Source organism: Eleutherodactylus coqui, chromosome 8 (genome assembly GCF_035609145.1).
Source record: "Eleutherodactylus coqui strain aEleCoq1 chromosome 8, aEleCoq1.hap1, whole genome shotgun sequence".
Taxonomy (NCBI): domain Eukaryota; kingdom Metazoa; phylum Chordata; class Amphibia; order Anura; family Eleutherodactylidae; genus Eleutherodactylus; species Eleutherodactylus coqui.
Genome location: NC_089844.1, coordinates 208,184,505 through 208,210,012, shown reverse-complemented (window position 1 = coordinate 208,210,012; position 25,508 = coordinate 208,184,505). Strand labels below are relative to the sequence as shown.

Below are 25,508 nucleotides of genomic sequence, written 5' to 3'. Positions count from 1 at the left end.
TCTGTTGATTTTTATAACCTGCTGCTCCGCCCTCCTCTCCTCTAATTGGGTAGATTTCAATCCCCCCAATAGAGGCCAGACTTGAGGAAGAACCAATGAGCTGCACTGGGCGTGGCTAAGACGCTCACAGGGGTCACATGTTTTGCTGCTCCACTAGAACAGCAAGCAGACGGCGGTACTCATTTGCATGGCCCCGCTATAAATACCGCAGCGCTGGGAGGTGCAGGAACACTGTTCTCACCAGTTGGGAAAGTATCTCTACGTTATCATGCCTGATCCCGCCAAGTCTGCTCCAGCGCCCAAGAAGGGCTCCAAGAAAGCCGTGACCAAGACTCAGAAGAAGGACGGCAAGAAGCGTAGGAAGACCAGGAAGGAGAGCTATGCCATCTACGTGTACAAGGTGCTGAAGCAGGTCCACCCCGACACCGGCATCTCCTCCAAGGCCATGGGCATCATGAACTCGTTTGTCAACGACATCTTCGAGCGCATTGCAGGGGAAGCCTCCCGCCTGGCTCACTACAACAAGCGCTCCACCATCACCTCCCGGGAGATCCAGACCGCCGTGCGCCTGCTGCTGCCCGGAGAGCTGGCCAAGCACGCCGTGTCCGAGGGCACCAAGGCCGTCACCAAGTACACCAGCGCCAAGTAATCTGTTCTGTGGCCCGCCGTGCACGATCACCCCAAAGGCTCTTCTAAGAGCCACCCACCCCGTCTACAGCAGAGCTGTCACCTCCCGGTTGTGTAGGGAGCATCCTCGTTTGCTCCTCTGTAACAAAGGTTGTGTATACATCGGCTCGGTTACTTAGTCCCCTGCGTTGCACAACTCGTCTTTGTCTCTGTACCGGAGTTGTTCTCTGTCTATGTACTGGATTTGAGGAGATCTTCCCTGCAGCCCTACACAACTGTATCTCTGTCGGGGGTTGCGATGCTGATTGCGCTGCAGATTAGGGATACGTGCGGTGACCGAAGCCGCGCTATGCGGACGCCTCCATAGAGGTGGGCGCTACGTGGATTCGGTGATGCAGCTGCGGACAATTAGCCATTAGAGAAGCGGCAGCGTTTTTGCCACCGAGGTACACGGAGCACAGTGCGCCCATGACTGGATTATGCTGTGGGGTGAGGTCGGCGTGGTGGCTACACGAGGCGGTCGACGTCGGAGGGGGATGCCGACCACAAGTAGCAGCTGTACTGGAGTGCTCGGAAGGCAGAAGACTACAGGGGATATGCGGGTCTGCGCCCTAAAGCAGTGGGGTGCACAAAGGGAAAGGGGTAGTAGGCAGACGACATGCTGGGGGCTGTAGTACATTGTAGTGAGTAGCGGAGGCAATCGGGGATGCCTGAAAATAAGAGCACTGGGGGTGCTAGGAAAGGAGAGGGGGGGGGGGGGGCCAAGGGGAGAATAGCCTCACCTTCTCCAGCTTCTTATGTAGAGACGCCCATGCCCCTTTTGAACCCTTTTATCGAAGTTGCCATCAGCCACGTCCTCGGGCTGACAGTTCCACACTCTCACTGCTCTTACAATGAAGAACCCCCTTCTATGTCGGTGTAGAAACCTGAGGTGACCACAGTGACAGCGGAACCGGAGAGGAGATGGCAGTCACCAAAGTGGCAGCCTTCCCGGGTGCAGGGACCGGAGGGGAGCGAGAACCAGAGGGGCAGTGCACCGGCTACAGCAGCCGCATGGGGAACGGGGGCGGGGACCATAATGGAGCAAGGACCAGAGTAGCCGCGGCAGCAGGGTGAACGGAAGCAGAGACCATCGTGGCAGCGGCCGCAGGTGAACGGGAGCGGAGATGGCAGTCTGGCATGGAGAACAGCGGGCATCCCGGATTTCTCAGAGACCAACCTCTTCCCTAGATTAATTTAGTGCTCCGGCTATATCACCCAGGTCTCCCAGAGTCCCGCAATGGGAAATCAGTGCAGCACTCTGGGAGAGCTGGCTGCTATGACGGCAATTCTATGTAAAATAATGGCTGTGCGGGTCCCTAGGAGAGCTTGGTGCAATCGCAGCACTTCTATATGAGAGGACGCCTCCAATATGGTAGCACTACACGGATTAGCTGGCAGGCCGTATGCTTTAGTACAAGGAGGACATACACTCAGTGCGCCGCAGCCTGCTTCCTGGTAGAAGAGAAGATTCCCTGGCATTAGGGGTCATCATGGCGGGGGGTATTTTTAATAGAACGCTTAAATCTCTGTTATCCGCAATAACTGAAGTATGTATGTGCGCATCTAGGCATTTATTTACTTTGTCCCCGCCCCCCTCTCTCTAGTATTAGTTAAGACAACTCATTTTAATGATACAAAGACCTTGCGGGAAGGCGTCATGAGGGGAACACGGCTGACTATAGCATACGCAAAGAACAACAATGGGCATAAAGTGTGATTCAAAGGGTTAAATGAGTTTGGCCACTAACAATGCCAACGCATAAGGGGTGATGGCAGGCATCCGATATAGGGCGGATTACACGTATCAGAACAGATCTTCTACGTTGTAAGTAGAAAGCAATTGCAAACCGGTTCAAGCGTCCTCCCTTATCTACGCGACGAGCGGACCAGATTGAAAACAGTAACCAATGACGACAGTTTAGGCGTTCCTATTGGGGCAATTACATGTTGGCCACTCCCCTCTCCTTGCTGATTGGTTTAACACAGAACCGTTTGGAATTTTGAATTGACCGCGTATTCTTACAATTCTCAACAGTTTCCCGGGCGGTTCCCAATCCCATTATGCGGTATTAATTAGTGTAGTTTTGTGTATTGCTGTCTTTCTTCTTCGTACAATGAGATAATATCCACATAAATACATCAACACTAATCCCTTCCCGGCACACAGGCACAGATAGATGCCTCATACGGACACGTTTGATCAACCACGTTCATAACAGTCTGCCGGGGATTCAAATCTCTTTCTACTACATTTGAAAGATGAGAGAATGGCATGAATTAATTGAGGAACTGACTAGGTCACTGAAGGGGTTAACAGACCACCTCCTGCTGACGACAGAACATTATTGGGGAGAGGCGGCGCCAGGGTACACCGCACACAGGCTGGCTGTGAACCCGAATTGGGGAAATGACAGCGGAGGACAGGATGCAGCTCGTTTGAGGATTTGGTGGCTCTGAAAAGAGCCTTTGTGTTCCATGCGGTGCCCAGAGCAGATCTAAGCCCTCTCTCCGCGAATCCTGCGGGCCAGCTGGATGTCTTTGGGCATGATGGTGACCCGCTTGGCGTGGATGGCGCACAGATTGGTGTCCTCGAACAACCCTACCAGGTAAGCCTCGCTGGCCTCCTGCAGGGCCATGACCGCTGAGCTCTGGAAGCGCAGGTCAGTCTTGAAGTCCTGGGCGATCTCTCTCACCAGGCGCTGAAAGGGAAGCTTACGGATCAGCAGCTCGGTGGACTTCTGGTAGCGACGGATTTCACGGAGAGCCACTGTACCTGGACGGTAGCGGTGAGGCTTCTTCACTCCGCCGGTGGCAGGAGCGCTCTTCCTGGCGGCCTTCGTAGCCAGCTGCTTGCGGGGAGCTTTCCCTCCGGTGGATTTACGAGCGGTCTGCTTGGTTCTGGCCATAGCTCTACTGTAGAGATGCACACAGATGTGATATGATGGGAGCCGTAGAAAGAGCAGAGCCTTTATACCCTACTTGCTTTTCCCTATTGGCTCTTAGAAACAACGCCCCCTACATCTCATTGGCTTTTTCGAACAAACCACTAGCCCGCCAAAACGCTTGATGCCCGCGACCAATCAGCGTTCGGCAGAGGCTGGCCCCACCTCACCCTATCAGGCCACTGCATGATACGTACGGGTGTCTGTGAAATCATGTTCTCAGCTGCTTCCCTGCATTGATATGTCCGCAGAAACACGCACTCCACGCTGCACGGCAGTCTCCCCCATTAGAAGCTGCGCTGATTTTATGGGAAATGCATTAGGTCGGCGAGTCCCCTCCCCCTTCACACTCAGCCCGGCATCCATACACGCGTTGTATAGGTCACACTCCCCAACAGGAACAGGGATGATGCGGCGACAATGTCTCGTATTACTCCCCCTCTACAGCCTCCCCCTCGCTCCCTAGACTCCCAACTGATATGAAGTCCCCTGTAGCCGCTATCGGGGCGCTGCTATCTAGAACAGAATTCGAGGCAGTGATAATACAGCTCTGCGGTGAGAAGGTGGCGGCTCTGAAAAGAGCCTTTGTGGGGTAAATGCATGGGCGGCTTCAGCTTATTTCTTAGCCGCACTCTTCTTGGCTTTAACAGCCTTCTTAGCCGGACTCTTGGCAGCTTTGGGTTTGGCCGCCTTCTTAGCCGGACTCTTCGTCACCTTCTTGGGCTTTGGGGCGGCCTTCGGCTTTGAGGCTTTCTTCGGGCTCTTGGCCACTTTCTTGGCGGCGGCCGCTGCAGGTTTCTTTGCTTTTTTCGGGCTTTTGGCCGGAGCCTTCTTGGGCTTCTTAGGAGATTTCGCCGCTTTCTTGGCTCCAGCGGGCTTTTTGGGCTTGGCCGCAGACGCTGGCTTCTTTTTGGCCGGCTTGTCCTTAGTCTCCTGCTTCTTGTTCAGCTTGAAGGAGCCGGAGGCGCCGCTGCCTTTCACCTGGAGCAGGCTGCCCTTGGTGACCAGAGACTTGACGGCCAGCTTCAGGCGGCTGTTATTCTTCTCTACATCGTACCCTCCGGCAGCCAGAGCCTTCTTCAGGGCGGCTAGAGACACCCCGCTGCGCTCTTTAGAGGCGGACACGGCTCTGACGATCAGCTCCGACACGCCGGGACCGGAGGACTTCTTGCTTTTCTTGGCGCCCCCTGCGGCGGATTTCTTCGGCTGCTTCTTGGATTTGGCAGCCGGCTCGGCGGCAGGAGGAGCGGCGGCTGGCGCGGTTTCTGCCATTGTGTGCTGCGGAAATCAAATACTAAAACTCTCCTGGAAGAGAAATTCTGAGAGCGGCGCTGGTGGCGCCTCTTATATGTACAGCGGCCGCGCTCTGATTGGCTCGTGAGCAGGCCCGTCCTGAGCTGCTATTGGCTGACACTGAGCACAGCTACTGCCTTATCCCATCCGGGCCTCTCTCCGCTCCGTTCTCCTCTTGTGCTTCCCTGCCCGGGATAAGAGTCCGTTACCGGTCAGAACCGGACAGGAGAGCTCGCGTTCAACGTGACTCCTCACTCTCTGACATCTCATGCAACTGTTTATAGCCGCTGCTGGCGGAGGTTCCGGGGAGGAGCGGAGAGGAGGCCACGAGATCTTCGCCATAGTTCTCCCGATCTGCACATCACCGCGTATCTGCGGAGATAAAACCGCTGCGGGAGCGCCTTCCCTCTATTCCCGGCCCTTGTCACCATCCCCGGGATCTACTCCACAATCTCCATCGTGCAGAAGCTGATTGCACAATGCGAGGACGACCTGGAGCTGCCGAGAGCCCAGAGGTGTAGCACAGGCGGCGCCTCCGCTCACTGCCAGCTCCCGGGTGCTGAATGTATACTGTATATACTGCAGACTTCTCTATACTGCGGCACAATGTAAGATGAGGAAACCCAGTACCCCCCTGTACACTCAGACGATCGGGAATGCCACACGTTATCGTCCCTTTAATACCCCGGACATGATGGGTGTGGTTGTCCACAAGAAGAAGCGATTCTTCTTCTCTGCAGGTTCATCTCCTCCCGCGGGCTGCTGCCCGTTCTATATCATCCCAGGGATACCATGTGCTGGACGTGACGGTCATTGCATCGGCTCTGTAGTTCCCATCAATCGTTGACGGTGAAGATGGAACTTGGGATTCTGCTGAAGAGCGGTGGCATCTAACAACGCTCTAATCGGGATGTAAATCGCCAAGAAATGACGCCTGAACAAAGCCTTCTACCCGCGGGTCTCCAGCAGCCGGCGATGGCCTGTCAGTCACTGATGTCCGAGCGGAGCAGTGATACAGCGGGACTCTCAGCGCCAGATCCAGTGCCACAGTCGGTGACATCGTACAGAACCCGCAGGGAGGGTTCTACTGTAGATCCCCGGGGCAGCAGATGTTGTACAGTGTCCGCTGGGATTCCTACGGGAGAGCGTGTTGGTCCAGAAAGCTAAAGGACCATCGGTACTGTGAGACCCCCGCTTCCCCCACAACCCCGTCCCCTATACCCTTCCAGATCGCTAATCAGCTCTTCTATTTAGCGCCCAAGGAGGCGACCCAGAAAGAGAGCAGTGTCAGGGGCAGCTAGTGGAGCTCTTGTAGGCAAGCCGCTGCTCCGGCCGAACAAAAGCAGCGCACAGTCATCGGCAGAGCTGGCCACCAGCGGCGCCATGGGCAGCGAGAGCGGGGTTCGCCGTGGCAGCGGCGCCAGTGCCATCGGTATACGGGAGCGGAGGCCAGCGCGTAGGGTGACAGCGGCGACGGCTGCTGCGGCCGACGGGGACAGGAGCTGGGAGCAGACAAAGCTGTCCAGCGAGCGCCCGGGGGGAAACGAGAGTAGATGTCAATCCGGCGGGGAGATGTGTGAGACAGGACCAGAGATGGGAATCCGCCTGGGAGATATGTGAGCTTGCCAGGGGAATGGGCGGTACATGTGGGGAGGTGTGTGTGCGGCAGCCGGTCCACCGTCGTGCCCCTCGCCTAGACGTACCATCTAACTCGGGGCTCCCAACCCATGTTTCCACCCTTACATCCGCTGGAGACATAATGCACCAGGGCCGCTCAGCTGTAAGTGAATAGGAGCAACGCAGATGGTACGGCATCAGTACAACTGTAGCTGAGCTCCGTCTCCCGGCCGGCCTCCAGCTTCCTTCTCAGTACAGTAGGGTCACTCCGGCTTTGCTGCATCTCATGCCCTCCCATGAACCCTCCTCCGGGCAGGTGTGAGGGGAGGGGGCAGCGCTCTCTAGGACGGGCTCTCCTAGCTGCCTCGGACGCTGCTCTTGTTCTATGTCTATGTGATGCCTCCGTGGGGAGGAGGGGATAATAAATACCATGGGGTGCCATCAAGAAGCTTCACGGAAGACAGCTCCCTGTCCGGGCTGCCCCATGCGTGACTTCCCACGGGACACCGGCCTAGCTATGTACATTTAACCCTTAACCCACTAGTCTCCGGTCACTGTATCTACCTGCAGTCATACATGTAAAGGCAGTAGCCGCAGTACACAGTGCGGCCGGTGGGTCAATAATCTGCTCACAATGACCAACATGGACATACAATGGAGAACAATACAATAAATGAGTTCTGAATGTAATGTTTATGTAAAGGTCACCGTGTCCGTACAAAGGGTCTAGTGTTCTTGTGTCACATTGTGTGCAAGTAGTAGCGGTAAAGGGAAATAGTTAGGCTGATAGCTTGTCACGGAGTGTTGTTCAATCTTTGGCAATCTGGTCTGATGCCCCAATAATAGTCGGCCCTGATATATGCACCCCGTCTACCCTGATACCCTGCCTCCATGACCTTCACATCTTGGTGGGATCGTCCACCTTGCTCATGGCTGAGGGCACCAAGGTTTTCCGGGAAGTTACCACGATGGCTGAGCAGAAAATGCCCCTCGATGCTGATGTTGTAGCATTGTGTAGCTCCAGACAAACTCCGGACAAACCCTCATTAGCAAGGCGCACTTTAGCTAAGCACCACACTACCTCCAACCAAACACAAGCACTGCCTGCGGGACACACCGCTGCCTCTTCTCCTGAGTTACAGTATAGTCAGACCCCAGTAACATTTCAGTTTCAGCAGTATAGGCATAGCCCAGTATTAGTAACATTTCAGTAGTAACAGTATAGACAGACCACAGTAACATTTTAGTTGCAGAAGTATACACAGACCCCAGAAACATTTATGTAGCAGCAGTATTGGCAGACCCCTGTAACATTTCTGCAGCTGAAGTATAGGCAGGCTCCTGTAACGTTAATGCAGTTACGCTCATCTCATTTGGCCCAAACAAGTTTCTCCGATAACTGTAGTAACACTAGAGAAAGCACATGATGTGCATTGCTGATCCCCTGACCCCAAGCGGGAGGAGGTGGCATTACAAGGCCAAGACACCATGACCAGGACCCGCTATAGTCTGTGTGGGAAGCACGTTAGCGGGCCCAGGGTCAGGCTCGGTTCCAAGCCTCCACCTTTGTGACCCAAGGTGCCCTGAGTTACATAGCAACAAGAAATCCATGTGACACAACATAGATAGCTCAAGACTGGAAGAGGCAGTCTTTGAGTTCCTTGGCCTAGCCTATGCTGTAAGTGCACAAAGATGGTATTACACAGGAAGTACTCGGAGTGCCCAACCATGGGAGAGTTTCGCCCCGCCAAGCAACTTGGCCTCGGACAGCAATTCAGGCCTAGTCAGCCACTGTACTATTTGTGCCACATAGGTAAAGCACTGCAATGGGAAGACTTAGTGCACCCATAGTATAGGCAGACCGCTGTAATATTCCTGTAGCAAAGGTATAAACACACCCCAGGAACATTTCTGTAGCAGCAGTATAGGCAGACCCCTGTAACATTTCTGTAGCAGCAATATCAGCAGACCCCTGTAACATTTATGTAGCGGAAGTATAGGCAGACCCCAGTAACATTTCTCTAGCAGCAGACCCCTGTAACATTAATGTAGCAGAAGCATATGCAGACCCCAGTACCATTTTTGTTGCATCAGTATAGGCTGTGAGGAAGGAGGAGCAGCAGCCAGAGGATTCAGAGTTTCAGCAGTGGACGGCGTAGAAGACTGGGTGGTCGATACATTGCTGGATGCTCTTTCTGCCATCCACGACAGGACCTGCTCACACTGCTCTGTTTGCAATAAAGGTCTACCACATGGACCCACAAATTGTGATATGAAGCTGGGGACCCCAGAAACTTGCCTCTCTCCTAATCCCACAGCAGCCGGCTGGGATACACCTGGACCAGAAACTTGGCCTGTGCCCACACCCTCACTTGGAACTCCGCATCCTCGCCCGCATCCACATCCTTGACCCCTACCCCTCAGCATGGTGGATTATGAATAGAGCAGACACAGACCGCTGTAAATAATTATGGAATTATATGCGTACAGTTTTCTACGCAGAGAGCGGAATCGTAACGCTAACTCCAGGCAGAAAAAAATGGAAGCAATGCAATAGTGATGCACCAGAACTCCCACCAGGCACCCAGTAAAATGCAGACGCTCAGCGGTAGCCCTAAGTAGGAGCTTTTTGGGGTTTTTTTGGTCAAGGAATACAGGCTGGATAGTGTGTATATCACGTTCCCTCTACCAGTTGCTGTGGCCGTATGCTGTGCGTCTCTAATTCACTGCAGACACAGCCCGGTGTAAATGATCTTGGAATTATGTGTGTAGACTTTGTCGCTGAGAGCGGTATAGTAAGGCAAACTCCAGGCAGAAATCAATAGTCAGGAAGGCCGCAAACAGGCCTAAGTGCAATAGTGTGGGACTACAACTCCCATCAGACAACCCGTAAAATGCACACGGTCACAGGTAGCCCTAAGAAGGAGCTTTTATATATTTATTTTTATTTTAAAAAAAGAATACCGGCTATATAGCGTGTATATGACTTTCCCTCTACCAGGGGCTGTCGCCGTACGTTGTGCGTGAAGTTGACCACAGACACAGAGCGGTGTAAAAAAAAAATTGGAATTATTGGCGTACAGTTGGAGGCTGACAGCGGTATTCTAACGCTAACTGCAGCCAGAAAAAAAATTATACGGAAGGCTGCAAACAGGCCTAGCTGTGCAATAGTGATGGACTACAACTCCCATCCGACAACCTGTAAAATGCACACAGTCACAGGTTGCCCTAAGAAGGACCGTTGGGGTTCTTGTACACAGGATCCTACACTACCACTGTCCCTATCTCAGCAACGCTGTCCCTATACTATGCAGTACAGACTGCAGCCTGAGAACGCTATAGCTGTAATGGGGCTACACGCCCGATATACAAAAATAAAAGCAAAACTGCTACCAGCAGCCACAACAGTAATGCAGATGGTCAGATGTGGCCCTAAGAAGGACCGTTGGGGTTCTTGTACACAGGTTCCTACACTAACACTTTCCCTATAGCAGCAGCAGCACTGCCCCTGATCTCTCCCAGTGTGTGACTGTGGCGAGCCGCGAGCGGACCCACTTTAAATACTCAGGGGTCACTTGATCTTGCCAGCCACTCACTGCAGGGGGGTGGGACAGGGCTGAAACGTCACAGGAGGAAGTTGTAATGCCTTCCCTGCGTTTCTATTGGCCAGAAAATGGCGCAAAACTTTCAGGGAAGGAAATGGAATTGAATCGAGTACCGCGTGGTGCTCGTCTCGAGTAACGAGCATCCCGAGTACGCTAATGCTCGAACGAGTATCAAGCTTGGGCGAGTACACTCGCTCATCTCTAAAGTTAACCCCTCAGTGGCCACGCATTTTTGTTTTTGTTTTATTTTTTCCCATTTTTGTTTTTACTCCTCCCTTAAAATAAATTAATTAATAAAAAAAAAAAAAAAAAAAAAGAACTAACTAATAGAGATGAGCGAGCACACTCGTCCGAGCATTAGGGACCTCGAGATGCTCGTTACTCGAATTGAATTGACTCGAGTACCATGCGGTACTCGAGTCAATTCCATTTTCTTCCCCACATGTTTAGCGCCATTTTCTAGCCAATAGACATGCAGGGAAGGCAATACCACTTCCTCCTGTGATGTGCCAGACCTATCCCACCCCCCTGAAGTGAGTGGCTGGCGAGATCAAGTGACTGATGAATATTTAAAGCGGCCCCGCCCGCAGCTCGCCTCAGACACACACTGGGAGTGCATAGGGAAAGTGCTGCTGCTACTATAGGGAGAGTGTTAGTGTAGGATCCTGTCTTCAAGAACACCAATGGTCCTTCTTAGGGCCACATCTGACCGTGTGCATTACTGTTGTGGCTGCTGGGAGCAGTTTTGCACTTTTTTTTCTTTTTTTATCTCGGGCTGCAGTCGATTATGCAGAGTATAGGGAAAGTGCTGCTGAGATAGGGACAGTGGTAGTGTAGGATCCTGTCTTCAAGAACCCCAACGGTCCTTCTTAGGGCTACATCTGACCATGTGGATTTTACTGGGAGGCTACTTGGAGTTGTAGTGATTCCATTTTAGTATTATGCAGCTTGGTGGGGTTGAGATCGCCACAGTTACCAGCACTCTCCACTGGCTTTACAGTGTTCTCCCACTCCACACAGCCTCTATTATCTACGATTCTCTGCGAGCAGTAGAGCCTCCGCTATCTACAAGTCTCTGTGTGCGGTGAATTAAGGCCAGGTTGCCAGTGCTATACAGCGGGGTACTTTATTTAGCCCCTGCTCTATTCTTAATCCACCATGATGAGGAGTAGGTGTAAGGGTCGAGGACGTGAACATGGACGTGCAAGTGAGGGTGTGGGCACAGGCTGAGTTCCTGGTCCAGGTGAATCACAGCCGGCTTCTGTGGGGTTAGGAGAGAGGCAAGTTTCTGGGGTCCCCAGCTTCATATCACAATTTATGGGTCCATGTGGTAGACCTTTATTACAAACAGAGCAGTGTGAGCAGGTCCTGTCGTGGATGGCAGAAAGTGCATCCAGCAATGTGTCGACCACCCAGTCTTCTATGCAGTCCACTACTCCCAGATAGGGACTGCAACTCTGATTCCTCTGGCTGCAACTCATCCTTCCTCCCAGCCTCCTCACTCCATGAAAATGACATATTCTGAGCAGACATACTCCCAGGAACTGTTCTGGGGCCCCTGCCATTAGTGGGAAAAAAATGGTTCCTCTCTCACCTGAGGAGTTTGTCTTGACCAATGCCCAACCTTTGGAAAGTCCCCGGGGTCTGGGTGATGAGGCTGGGGACTTCCGACAACTGTCTCAAGAGCTTTCAGTGGGTGAGGATGATGATGATGATGAGACACAGTTGTCTATCAGTGAGGTAGTAGTAAAGGCAGTAAGTCAGAGGGAGGAGCGCACAGAGGATTCAGAGGAAGAGCAGCTGGACGATGAGGTGACTGACACTACCTGGTTTGCTAAGCCTACTGAGGACAGGGCTTCAGAGGGGGAGGCAAGTGCAGCAGCAGGACAGCTTGGAAGAGGCAGTGGAGTGGCCAGAGGTAGAGGCAGGGCCAGAGCGAAGAATCCCCCAACTGATTCCCAAAGCACCCCCCCCCCCCGCGCGCCAAGCCTCCGTGCAGAGGGCTAGGTGTTCAAAGGTGTGGATGTTTTTCAGTGAGAGCGTGGACGACCGCTGAACAGTGGTGTGCAACCTGTGTCGCGCCAAGATCAGCCGGGGAGCGACCACTACCAGCCTCACCACCACTAGCATATGCAGGCATATGCTGGACAAGCACCCCACAAGGTGGGACGAAGGCCGTTCACTGCCTCCGGGTAACACCACTGCCTTGTCCCCCAACCTGCCACTCAGATCCAACTCAGGATACTGGCACGTGCGCCTCCCGGCCTGCACCCACACCCTCACCTCCACTGTCCTCCACCCCATCCACACCCTCACCTCCACTGTCCTCCACCCCATCCAGCAATGTCTCTCAGCGCAGCGTTCAGCTGTCCCTAGCAAAAGCGTTGGAGCAAAAGCGCAACTCAGCCACAACGCACCCGTATGCACAAGCTGTAAACGTGCACATTGCAAAATTAATCAGCCTGGAGATGCTGCCATACAGGCTAGAGGAAACAGAAACTTTCAAAAACATGATGGTGGCGGTGGTCACGCGCTACTCTATCCCCAGTCGCCACTATTTTTCCCGGTGTGCCGTCCCAGCTCTACACCAGCACGTATCCCGCAATATAAATCGCATCCTCACCAGCACGGTTACTGGGAAGGTCCACTTAACCACAGACACGTGGACAAGTACTGGCGGGCAGGGCCACTATATCTCCCTGACGGCACATTGGGTGAATTTGGTGGAGGCTGGGACCGAGTCACGTCCTACCCACACCCAGAATAGCGGGTCCTACCTCAGTGCTGGTATCTGCGTCGGTCTATGCCACCTCCTCTAAACCCTCCCCCTCCTCCTCCTTCTACGCAAATTCTACCTCTCAATTAAGAAGTGTGAGCAGCACGTCACCAGCAGTCGGTGTGCGCGGCAGCACAGCGGTGGGCAAGTGTCAGCAGGCCGTGCTGAAACTACTCTGCCTAGGTGACAAGAGACACACGGGCCCCGAACTGTTGCAGGGTCTGACAGAGCAGACCGACCTCTGGCTTTCGCCGCTGAGCCTCCAACCGGGCATGGTCGTGTATGACAATGGCCATAACCTGGTGGCGGCTCTGCAGCTCGGCAGCCTCACACACGTGCCATGCCTGGCCCACGTCTTCAATCTGGTGGTTCAGCGGTTTCTTAAAAACTAGCCTCACTTGCCTGACCTGCTCGGCAAGGTGTGCCGCGTCTGCGCACATTTCCACAAGTCCACCATGGACGCTGCCACCCTGAGGACCCTGCAACATCGGTTTAATCTGCCAGAGCACTGACTGCTGTGCGACATGCCCACACGGTGGAATTCTAGACTGCACATGTTGGCCAGGCTCTATGAGCAGTGTAGAGCAATAGTGGAATACCAACTCCAACATGGGCAGCATAGTGGGAGTCAGCCTCCCCAATTCTTTACTGAGGAGTGGGCCTGGTTGGCAGACATCTGCCAGGTCCTTGGAAACTTTGAGGAGTCTACCCAGATGGTGAGCGGCGAGGCTGCAATCATTAGCATCACCATTCCTCTGTTATGCCTGTTGGGAAGTCCCCTGCAAAACATAAAGGCTGGCGCTTTGCGGTCGGAACAGGAAACAGGGGAAGACAGTATGTCGCTGGATAGTCAGAGCACCCTCATGTCTATATCTCAGCGCGTTTTGGAGGCGGAGGAGGAGGGGGAGGAGCCTCAGGAGGAGGAGGGGGAAGAGACAGCTGGGCACACTGCAGAGGGTACCCATCCTGCTTGCCTCTCATCTGTTCAGCGTGTATGGCCTGTGGACGAGGAGGAGAAGGATGATCCAGAAAGTGATCTTCCTAGTGAGGACAGCGATGTGTTACATACAGGTACCCTGGCACACATGGCTGACTTCATGTTAGGCTGCCTTTCTCATGACCCTCGTGTTAGACGCATTCTGGCCACTACGGATTACTGGGTGTACACACTGCTCGACCCAAGGTATAAGGAGAGCCTTTCCACTCTCATTCCCGAAGAGGAAAGGGGTTCAAGAGTGATGCTATACCACAGGGCCCTGGTGGACAAACTGATGGTAAACTTCCCATCTCAGACCGCTAGCGGCAGAAGGCGCAGTTCCGAGGGCCAAGTAGCAGGGGAGGTGCAGAGATCAGGCAGCATGTACAGCACCGGCAGGGGAACACTCTCCAAGGCCTTGCCCAGCTTTATGGCTCCCCAGCAAGACTGTGTCACCACTCCCCAGTCAAGGCTAAGTCGGAGGGAGCACTGTAAAAAGATGGTGAGGGAGTACGTAGCTGATCGTACCACCGCTCTATGTGATGCCTTTGCTTCATGCAACTATTGGGTGGCAAAGCTGAACACGTGACACGAACTTGCGCCGTACGCCCTGGAGGTGCTGGCTTGCCCTGCCGCTAGCATCTTCTCAGAGAGGGTGTTTCGTGCAGCTGGGGGAATCATCATGGACAAGCGTACCCGCCTGTCAACTGCCAGTGCCGACATGCTTACACTCATAAAGATGAGCAAAGCCTTGATTCCCCCAGACTTCTCTTCTCCACCGGCAGAAAGCAGCAGTACCTAAAGATTATTTTCGCTGCAGCCGGATAAATAAGCATTCCCTATCACCAGAAAAAAAAAGGGGGGGATTAGCTTTGTCAATCACTCTTGGATATTAGTCCTCCTCCCCCTACTCCTCCCCCTGAAACAACATGTCATCATGCTGAACTGCCAATTTTTCTGTGGCCCAAAAGGCTCTGCTTACTTTTTTTTTTTTTTTTACAATTGTTCAAAGTTTCAAAAGTATTGATACTTTACCAGAAACCATTTTTTCCCCACTGGGCTGCCTCCAGGCTATGTTGAAAATTAAGCAATAGCGAGCTGTATCTTTAAAAAAATATTTGGGGGGCGTGGCCTGACTGCGGACAAAGACGGACGCCATCCTTTGAGCACCACTCTGATATAAACCTCCACAGCAATTAGAAAAGCACCAGCAGGACTTCCCTCCGCCACAAAGACGTACCTGAACCTCCTGCCGTCTCGATATGACCCGACGCAAGCCTTCAAAGGCGCCCCCGCAGCCTCTTCCCGACTTCTACTCTGCCCGCAGAGGCAGAAGAGCTCCGGCGACAGCGCTCCCCCCCCTTCCCCTCCTCGGACGAACCTAGCAATGCTGCTATCGGCTCTCCCCAGAGGCAAGCTTCATCAGCAGAGAGTCCCAACACCGACCGGAGGGATGCATGCCGACTTCTAATCCTGGGAGAGGTGAGTGAGACATCGGCAGCCATCACACGCAGCCCCACTCTCCCAGCCAAGATGGCGCCCAGCCACATGTCACACTCAGAGGACAGTCGTTCACCCTCAGCTAGCCCTGAAAAGGGGAGACAGAGGCTAGCGGAGGCAATAAACATATCTTTGTCCCCACCCAATACCGCTGAATTTTTAGAAATGGTCCCAACATCAGACCAACCTGCGTCGGAGGCCTTTATAAAGGAGATGATGCTCGCTCTAAGGAGCACTATAAGAGAAGATCTCCACACATTCTCGTCATCATTCAGCTCCACCATAAATGAGATTGAGGAAAGAACCTCCCATATAGAAAATTAAATGGAGGAATTAACTAAATCTCACAACTCCCTGATTGATGCACACTACTCTCTGGAGGAGGAGGTAGACCAAATTAAAGTTAAGATGGCGGATCTGGAAGATCGCAACAGACGCAATAATGTAAAATTTAGGGGCATCCCAGAAAAAGTCAGCCCAGCAGATTTGAAGGACTTTCTGGTGCAATTAATGAAAAAACTCCTGCCTTCTACTCCAGATCAGGAACTCATAATTGATAGGGCACACCGTCTGCAGAAACCGAAATTCCTTCACGACAATGTCCCACGTGATGTCATAGCGCAGATCCATTTCTATCACATCAAAGAGGCACTCATGTTTGCCTCCCGCAAAATGACTGATCTACCTCCACAGTTCTCAAATATTAAATTATTTGTGGACCTATCCGCCGCTACCATAGGAAATCCTTCTTCCGTATAACCTCATCCCTCAGGAAAGAAAAAAAATTCCTTACAAATGGGGCCACCCCACCAAACTTATACTCCACAAAGAAGGCACTACATATGTATTTAACAAGCCAGAAGAAGGTGAAAAAACCCTCATCTCGTGGGGCTTTCAGCTCACCGAAGAACCCCAAAATAAATCCGCCGCTCATCGTCCACTAGAGCGTTCAGGAGAGAATACGCAACCTCGCTCACCTCGCTGATTTATATATTCCCCCGCAAAACCTGGAGGCTTATTTCTCTCTCCCGTCGGGCGAACTTTTTACCCCCCCCATAACCACGCAGGATCACAAACCTGCGAGAACAGCTCAATATGGGCAGCTGTTCCCAACAATTTTCTGGCTATTAAACACTGCATCCAGAAACAGTTGTATATCTGGCCATACTAGTTGGCGTTTGTGGCCAGCTATCTCTGTTATGATTGTTCATGTTGTCTTTCCCTTCCCCAACCCAACAACAGTCAGCAAAAATCCAAGGTTCCATAAGTACAACACTCAGCAGCTTCCTAAAAAATGGTGTTAAAAATATCTTCACTCAATGCAAAAGGGCTTAACTCTCCCTATAAGAGGTCAGCAGTCTGGAGAGATGTGATGCATGAAAAGGTCGACATCATATGTCTCCAGGAATCACATTTCGTCGCGGCAGCACATCCTCCCTTTCTCCACAAGACATGTCCCAATATCTTTTTATCCTGCGCTGAGAAGAAGAGAGCGGGGGTTATAACTGCAATTAAAGAAACCATAGATATAGATCTCACCGAAAAGATCATAGACCCCCATGGTAGATATGTTATCTTAGTAGGTCTATTTAACGAGGTACAAATGACTCTAGTAAACATATATGCCACTAATTCCTCGCAGATCTCGTTTTTAAGCAAGATCCTTAAAAAAAGTACGTAAAGTCCAAAAAGGCAAACTTATCATATGCGGCGACTTCAATATCATCCCTGACAAACAACTTGACTCAACCAGCACCGCCAATAGACTATCACCCACCCTCGCCCCATGGCTTCACAAACGAGCACTGTTCGACTCTTATAGATGTCTCAACTCCACATCTAGGGAGTATACCTTTTACTCCCCTCGCCATAGATCCTTCTCAAGGATCGACCTATGCTTGGTGGGCAAATTGACATTAGCGGGAGTTAGAAGTGCAGACATTGGTAAGACTACATGGTCAGACCACTCCCCTATATATCTTACGTTTGAGACATCCAATCCTCTCCGCCCACCTGGGAACTGGAGAAACAATATCTCCCTCATGTGGATCCCTGAATTTAATAAGCTGATCAAAGAATCCCTGACAGAATACTTCTTGTTTAACAGGAACCCAGACACAGATGTCCTCTCCACATAGTGTGCCCACAAGGCATACATGAGGGGCATAATGATTAAGATTAGCTCTCAATATAAAAAAAAGAAACAACTCCAAATAAACAATATCCTAGCACAAATTGCTAATACTGAGCAAAAAATTTAAATCTCCCCCTCAATTGGGCTCCACAGGGAACTAATGTATCTGCGCCATAAACTTCGCCAAGAATTAATAGAAGACTACGTCAAAACTCTAAATTTCTCAAAAATGAATTATTACACAGCGTATAATAAGCCTTCTAGATTAATGGCTAGGATAATAAAACAACGCCAGTCACCATCCAAAATTCCTTATCTGGTAAGGCAGGATGGATCGGGAATAGAGATGAGCGAACGCGTTCGTCCGAGCTTGATATTCGTGCGAATATTAGGGTGTTCGGGATGTTCGTTATTCGTAACGAACACCATGCGGTGTTCTGGTTACTTTCACTTCCTTCCCTGAGACGTTAGCGCGCTTTTCTGGCCAATTGAAAGACAGGGAAGGCATTACAACTTCCCCCTGCAACGTTTAAGCCCTATACCACCCCCCTGCTGTGAGTGGCTGGCGAGATCAGGTGTTCGCCTAATATAAAAGTCGGCCCCTCCCGCGGCTCGCCTCAGATGCGGTGTGAGTTAGATGAGGGACAGTGCTGTTTATACCGGAGCTGCTGTAGGGAAAGAATTGGTAGTTAGTGTAGGCTTCAAGACCCCCCAAAGGTCCTTATTAGGGCCACTGATAGCTGTGTGTTGGCTGCTGTTAGCAGTGGCATTTTTTTTTTTCTCAAAATCGCCTCTGCAGACCGTTGCACCTGGCATTAGGGACAGAAGTGCTGCATAGGCAGGGAGAGTGTTAGGAGTGAGTGTAGCCTTCAAGAACCTCAACGGTCCTTTCTAGGGCCATATTTATCCGTGTGCAGTACTGTCCAGGCTGCTGTTAGCTGTGCTGCATTTTTTTGGGGCTTCTCAAAATCGCCTCTGCAGAGCATTCCACCCTTCATTGATACTGCAGGGAAAGAATTGTATAGGCAGGGCCACAACACAGTTATTATTCATAGAATATACGCAGTGCTGCCTGTTGGTGGGAAAAAACTGAAAACAAATCTATTTGTCCAGCCTCTGTCCGTCCTAACGCCTGTGGACACGTGTGAGCTGCGTGAAAAACATTGCTAAATCATACGCACCCAGCTACGCTTTACTGCTGGCTTCGCCATTTGCTTTCCTTAATTGGGAAAAAAATACCTGCTCTGCCAGAGTTATAATAACTCTGCTACCCTCACGTTCTGTGACACATAAGCAGGGACACAGCACAGTTATTAAACTTCTCATATTCATTGAATATACGCAGTGCTGCCTGTTGGTGGGAAAAAACTGAAAACAAATCTATTTGTCCAGCCTCTGTCCGTCCTTACGCCTGTGGAGACGTGTGAGCTGCGTGAAAAACATTGCTAAATCATACGCACCCAGCTACGCTTTACTGCTGGCTTCGCCATTTGCTTTCCTTAATTGGGAAAAAAATACCTGCTCTGCCAGAGTTATAATAACTCTGCTACCCTCACGTTCTGTGACACATAAGCAGGGACACAGCACTATTCTGACTCAATAACATGGCTGTAAGCGTATCGGCTGAAGTAACTTCTCTTGTAGTTATGAACCAGTACTCACAGAAGATATATGTTGTCAGACAGCATCCAACTCGACTGCAGAGGCATGTGAGAAGATTCCAGGGTTTATTCAGGTATCTTGTAGAATGCACATTCAGCAGTAGGTAAAAAGAGTGATGGTTAGCCAGAGCACAGAGTAGAGACCTAACACATAGGCTATAGACAGGAAACTCCCTGGCAGGAGGAAAGGGAGGGGTTATGCAACACAGGGGGGTACAGAGAACCAGGAGGGACAAACTAAAGAAGGCAAGCACTTACAGATACAGTACAGGTTATACATGTCAATGAATAGAGTCAGGTAGATGAGACATGACACTCCCCGTCTGAAATCTTTAGATTTCACTGAATACTATTTTGACATAATGTCCTTCAAAGTCCAGAAATTCTTGTTTAACCTAAAAAACAAGTAAACGAATGCAACAGCAATAATAAATGAACAAATCAACTGTTGTGGCAAAGGTAATCCACAGGTGGACTTCTTCAGTTTCTCTCGGTTGCAGTCTGCGGTGATATGCTCCCCGCCATGAGCTGTGTAGGATAATCAAGCTTCCTTAGCTGACTTTCTTCCTTGGAAGAAGAAGTACTAGTTCACTGATTGGACGGAAGAAAACTCTTACAGTGCCTCCTTTTGTCACTTTGACTTCCACTTTTCGAATTTTCCCATCGTCGTTAGGGATGACCTTGGTGACGAGACCCATGGGCCATTCGTTCCGGTGAACCTCTTTGTCTTTCAGAAGAACAAGATCACCAACCTGGAGATTGGGTTTTGGAGTCTGCCACTTCTGACGACTTTGAAGGGTGTGTAGATACTCCATCTTCCAACGGTGCCAGAACACATTGGAGAGATGTTGAACTTGTTTCCACTGACGTCTGTAAATGTCACTACAGTCAAAGTTGCCTGGAGGAATAGTAGCAGTCCCAATTTTCTGGGTGAGGAGCGTGGCTGGAGTAAGAATAAATGGAGAATCAGGGTCTGAAGATACTGGGACTAATGGTCTTGCGTTGATGATAGCAGAAACCTCAGCAAAAAGGGTGACCAATGTTTCATGAGTGAGTATCGACGACTTGTGATCCATTAACATTGAATCAAGTATTCTTCTTGTAACGCCAATCATGCGCTCCCAAGCTCCTCCCATATGAGATGAATGTGGAGGGTTAAATACCCAGGTACATCCATTGTTGAGCAAGAAGTTGCCTAGTTGTAGTTCCTTGCAGGCTCCTACGAAGTTAGTCCCACAGTCGGACCTCAGCTGTTTGACTGGTCCACGAATGGAGAAGAATCTTCTAAGAGCATTGATGAAACAGGAAGAATCCATAGACTCAATCACTTCAATATGTACTGCACGAATGCTAAGACAGGTGAACAGCACAGCCCATCTTTTGCTATTTGCGGCGCCACCACGCGTCCTTCGTGTGACTACGGACCACGGACCAAAGACATCCACACCAACGTAAGTAAAAGGGGGATCGGTACTCAACCGATCTGCTGGTAGGTTCGCCATTTGCTGTTGTTGTTGTCTTCCCCTTAGCTTGTGACACTTGACACATTTATGGAGTACGGAGGAAATGCTTCTCTTCATTCCTACGATCCATAAACCGGCTGACCTGATGGCACCTTCAGTGAACTGTCTGCCTTGGTGATGCACTTGATCATGGTGGTGTCGGATTAGCAAGGTAGCGATATAATGTCCACCTGGTATGATGATGGGGTTCTGTTCTTTATTGCATAGATCGGATTTCTCTATCCGACCACCCACTCTGAGCAATTTGTGGTGGTCAACTACTGGGTTGAGTTTATAGAGTGCGCTGCTCTTGGGCGGACTGATGCCCTTCGAGATATTGTCTATCTCTGAGTGATACACCTCTTGCTGTGTACACTGGATGATGATTTGTTCAGCAAGTTCAAATTCTGTGACTGTAGGGTGTGCTTTACACATATGCCAACCACTACACTTTGACAATGCGTTCTTTGCAAAACACTGAGCAATGTGAGTTAGTCTGCCAATAGCTTGCACGAGAGATCTCCATGTCGAGAAACGTTCAAAGCGATGTGACTTCAGCTTCACCTTAGAAGTTACAGAAGTGTAAAGTGTAGAACTTAGGGCTCTGATTTCCTTGTCAGACGCAGGGTCCACCAGATCATAGATGGCATTGGTAGGTAACAAACAAGGATCTTCGTATAGAAAACTTGGAGGTGAAGACCATATGTGGTCTAGCAGATCTGATGTTGGTGCATTCTTCTCCTTCCCTTACCGGTGGCGCAGGTTCTGCATGGTCTCTATCGAATACCTTCTGCATGAAGTCTACGAAATGTTTTTTCATTACTGGTTTTCTCTCAAGAGTGCGTTTCAGAGAGGAGAATCTAGTGGTAGCTTGCTGCCTATTGTTAGGTAGCTTTACTCTTGGAGAACGGAAGGGTAAGGGAGCTACCCAGCTATTGGAGTCATCTTGGGTGAATTCCCTTTCCATGACCTTGAGAAATTCAATGTCTTCTCTAGCAGGTGCCAACTTGTTATCGTCACTTGTTGTATTGAACACTGTTGATCCAAGACTGTCATCCCAGAGGAAAGTGTTTGTACTGTCTTGTTGGTCGTGGTGCCACTTACTGTTAGTCAGTTTCTCCTTCACCCGATAATGGTGTGGGCATGGATGAAAATAAGTACCGCGACCATTTGGCAAGATGTGTGTTTTAAATGAGGAAATCTTGGTTGGCTTTTTCATCTTGTCTATACAGACATTGCCTATGATGACCCATCCTAAGTCAAGGCGCTGGGCAAATGGTGCATCATGAGGTCCATTAATTTGCTGACATATTTTGTGCACCCTAAGAATGTCTCTACCCAGCAGAAGTAGGATCTCTGCGCTCTTGTCAAGGGCTGGTATTTCGTTAGCTATAGCCCTTAGGTGGGGATGATGGAAAGCGGCCTCTGGTGTAGGGATCTCTCCCCTATTGGATGGTATCTGATTACATTCAACAAGTGTGGGCAAGGGTATCTCAAGGTTGCCCTTAAGAGAGGCTACTACAAGTCCGCTGGCTCTTCTCCCCGAGACCTCTGTCACTCCACTACATGTACCCAAGGTGTATGGGTAAACATCTCCCTTTATGTTAAACAAATCAAAGAGTTCTGACCTTGCAAGTGATCGGTTGCTCTGGTCATCGAGGATGGTGTACACCTTCATAGTCCTTTCTGGTTGACCCTGGGGGTACACATCGACTAGGCATATCCTTGCACAGGACTGGTCACAAATGCCTTCTCCACAGACTTCTGTGCATGAAGAAGATACAGTGGTAGGACTTTCTGCTTGATCTGTGTTCTCCCCGCCGTACGTTGGTGGGGTAGGGAAACTTGTAGCTGGTGCGGTTCTAGGTTGAGATGGGTGAAGAGCTTGTACATGATCTTCACGACCACACTCAATGCATTTGATGGCATTTTTACAGTCTTTAGCGATGTGTTCAGTAGAAGCGCAACATCTGAAACATACCCCAAACTTCTTTAGAAGCTCCTTGCGTTCCTGGAGTGGTTTCTTCCTGAAGCCGATGCACTTCTTGAGGGGATGAGGCTTCTTATGTAAGGGACACAGGCGATTAGGGTTTTCAACCTTTTCATCTTGATTGCTCTTGTAACTGACTCCCTGTGAAGCTGACAAAGTAGAGGGAAAAATATCAGTCTTTTTTACTGACACTGGACCTCTGCGGCCTTTGTAGTCGATGCGTGGGTTGTCAGACTTGAATGGATGTGGACCGGGATTGGATTCCTCATAGGAGAAGCTTGGATCGTTCTTGGATTCTGCAATGTTTTTGATGAACTCACAGAAGTAGGAAAATGGAGGAAAGGAGACTTGATTTTCTCTCTTATATCTTGACCCCAGAGCGGTCCACTTCTCTTGAAGGTTGTATGGCAGCTTTGACACGATTGGGTTTACTCCACGAGCAGTGTCCAGGTAACTGAGGCCAGGTAGGTGAGTGTCTCCCTTGGCCAGCTGTAGCTCTAGCAGTAAGTCACAGAGCTCTTGGAATTTCTGATTGTCTTTACCAGATATCCTTGGAAAGGCTTGCAGACGTTTGAACAGAGCGTTTTCTATTGCTTCAGGACTACCATAGGTTCTCTCCAGTCTCTCCCAAGCGGCTGCAAGGCCTGCTGCTGGATTTTCAATGTGGACAGATCTGAGTCTCTTTACTCGTTCTGTAGACTGTGGGCCAAGCCACCGGATCAGTAGATCTAGTTCTTCCGAAGCAGTAATGCCGAGATCGTGAGTTGCAGTTCTGAAGGCACATTTCCAGCCTCTGTAATTCTCAGGCTGGTCGTCGAACCTTATCAGTCCTGTCTTGGTGAGCTCACGACGTACCATGTATTTTGCAAACTCTGACATGTCGGTTTTCTCTGACTTCAGGTGTGAAATTGGTTGAGTGGTGCTAATCACATCGTTTGTGGTGTTTTGCATGAGAGACGTAGGTACATATGGGGCTGCCAGGGTATTCAGCCTGGGAGCTGGTTTGAAGTCCATAGGTTTGGTGACATGTGGATATGGAACCATGTAATTGCTAGAGGTTTGGAGAACCGCTGGTATTTTGAATTGTCCATGAATACCGGTATATTGAGCTTGCTGGGGTGCAGAGCCTTGGTGCTCCATATAGGATGGAAGGTTGGTGTGAGGAACGAGCGGAGTTCTGTGCTGACTTTGCATGCCTGGTGCTGTGGAAGGATGTGCGGCCTGCCGCTCTGGAGAGACGTCTGTTTTGTCTGGAATGTTTGCGGCAGATGGGGAATTGAAGCATTGGCTTAGTACATAGTCTCTTGTACGCTTGAGAGGTTCCTCTGCATCCATTCCGCTGAAGTCAATGCTGTCTCTTTCGCTCTGACTCGTGGCTTGTTCTAAAACTCTTAACCTTGCTACGGCTGTAGCATGTTCGCATTGTTTCTCCAGAGCCTCTATTTCCGCCTTTCTATGTGCAGCTTCCACTTCCGCTTCTGCTCTCTTATGCGCAAAGACGGCCTGTATCTTAGTCGCTTCTGCTTCTACGCGTGCTTTTAGAAGCTGCTCACTGAGGGTGGAATGCTTTGAAGATCGTGACCTAGATGTACGCTTGGAGTGCCTGGTAGAGTCAGATATGTGAGATGACATCTCCTGAAGTTGCGCGATTCTCGCTTCTGTCTTAGACTTAATGTCGCGTACTGAGCTGTCTCTTCCTACACTGAGATGTTGGAAGTTTTGCAATTCCTCTATGGAATCCTTTGTGTTTAATTTTCTCAAAGCATTTTCGTACTCCTGGACCTTTATATTATAATGTTCATACGTTGCACGAAGCTGTTGCAGGGCTCCCTCTAGTGGTGACACATGGAGTGAAGACAGACTCTGCTGAATGTTGGAGACATGACTTAGTAATGTTTCCCACAGTTTTAAAATGTCAGAGGAAAGTTCCTGCTTGAGACTTTCAAGGTTCTCTCTAACTTTCCAGGTTGGCTTATTAGAGCGCCTGTCTCTCTCACTAGACTGCAGGCTAGGGTCCATGCTAGCTTGTGCCTCAGAGTGTCCTTCAGCCATGATGCAGCACACAGGATGGAGGAAACACTGAGGAGAGTGATAACTTGGTGGTAGATTATGAGCTGCAGCTGTGGTTGTATATGGAGCTGCTGGAGGAGTCTTTACAGCGGTGTCTGGCTGTATTTATACATTCTTTTTACTATTCTGACTCAATAACATGGCTGTAAGCGTATCGGCTGAAGTAACTTCTCTTGTAGTTATGAACCAGTACTCACAGAAGATATATGTTGTCAGACAGCATCCAACTCGACTGCAGAGGCATGTGAGAAGATTCCAGGGTTTATTCAGGTATCTTGTAGAATGCACATTCAGCAGTAGGTAAAAAGAGTGATGGTTAGCCAGAGCACAGAGTAGAGACCTAACACATAGGCTATAGACAGGAAACTCCCTGGCAGGAGGAAAGGGAGGGGTTATGCAACACAGGGGGGTACAGAGAACCAGGAGGGACAAACTAAAGAAGGCAAGCACTTACAGATACAGTACAGGTTATACATGTCAATGAATAGAGTCAGGTAGATGAGACATGACAAGCACAGTTATTAAACTTCTCATGTTCATTGAATATACACAGTGCTGCCTGTTGGTGGGAAAAAACTGAAAACAAATCTATTTGTCCAGCCTCTGTCCGTCCTTACGCCTGTGGAGACGTGTGAGCTGCGTGAAAAACATTGCTAAATCATACGCACCCAGCTACGCTTTACTGCTGGGTTCGCCATTTGCTTTCCTTAATTGGGAAAAAAATACCTGCTCTGCCAGAGTTATAATAACTCTGCTACCCTTACGTTCTGTGA

The 25,508-nt window shown here is 50.3% G+C and overlaps 3 protein-coding genes across 3 annotated transcripts; 1 reads left to right on the top strand and 2 right to left on the bottom strand.

Moving 5' to 3' along the window:
• The first annotated feature begins 257 nt into the window (after positions 1–257).
• LOC136577815 (histone H2B 1.1) lies at positions 258–658 on the top strand. The gene has a single exon (XM_066577739.1). The coding sequence runs from the start codon at positions 269–271 to the stop codon at positions 647–649; it is 381 nt and encodes a 126-aa protein (XP_066433836.1). The 5' UTR covers positions 258–268; the 3' UTR covers positions 650–658.
• A 2,506-nt stretch (positions 659–3,164) lies between these two features.
• Positions 3,165–3,575, bottom strand: LOC136578110 (histone H3). Its single transcript, XM_066578012.1, has one exon. The coding sequence runs from the start codon at positions 3,573–3,575 to the stop codon at positions 3,165–3,167; it is 411 nt and encodes a 136-aa protein (XP_066434109.1).
• A 633-nt stretch (positions 3,576–4,208) lies between these two features.
• Positions 4,209–4,895, bottom strand: LOC136577814 (histone H1B-like). The gene has a single exon (XM_066577738.1). The coding sequence runs from the start codon at positions 4,881–4,883 to the stop codon at positions 4,227–4,229; it is 657 nt and encodes a 218-aa protein (XP_066433835.1). The 5' UTR covers positions 4,884–4,895; the 3' UTR covers positions 4,209–4,226.
• Between the last annotated feature and the right edge of the window lie 20,613 nt (positions 4,896–25,508).

What these genes read in the sequence shown, in the direction of transcription:
- LOC136577815 (XM_066577739.1), top strand. Translation starts at nt 269, where the DNA reads ATGCCTGATCCCGCCAAGTCTGCTCCAGCGCCCAAGAAGGGCTCCAAG.
- LOC136578110 (XM_066578012.1), bottom strand. Translation starts at nt 3,575, where the DNA reads ATGGCCAGAACCAAGCAGACCGCTCGTAAATCCACCGGAGGGAAAGCT.
- LOC136577814 (XM_066577738.1), bottom strand. Translation starts at nt 4,883, where the DNA reads ATGGCAGAAACCGCGCCAGCCGCCGCTCCTCCTGCCGCCGAGCCGGCT.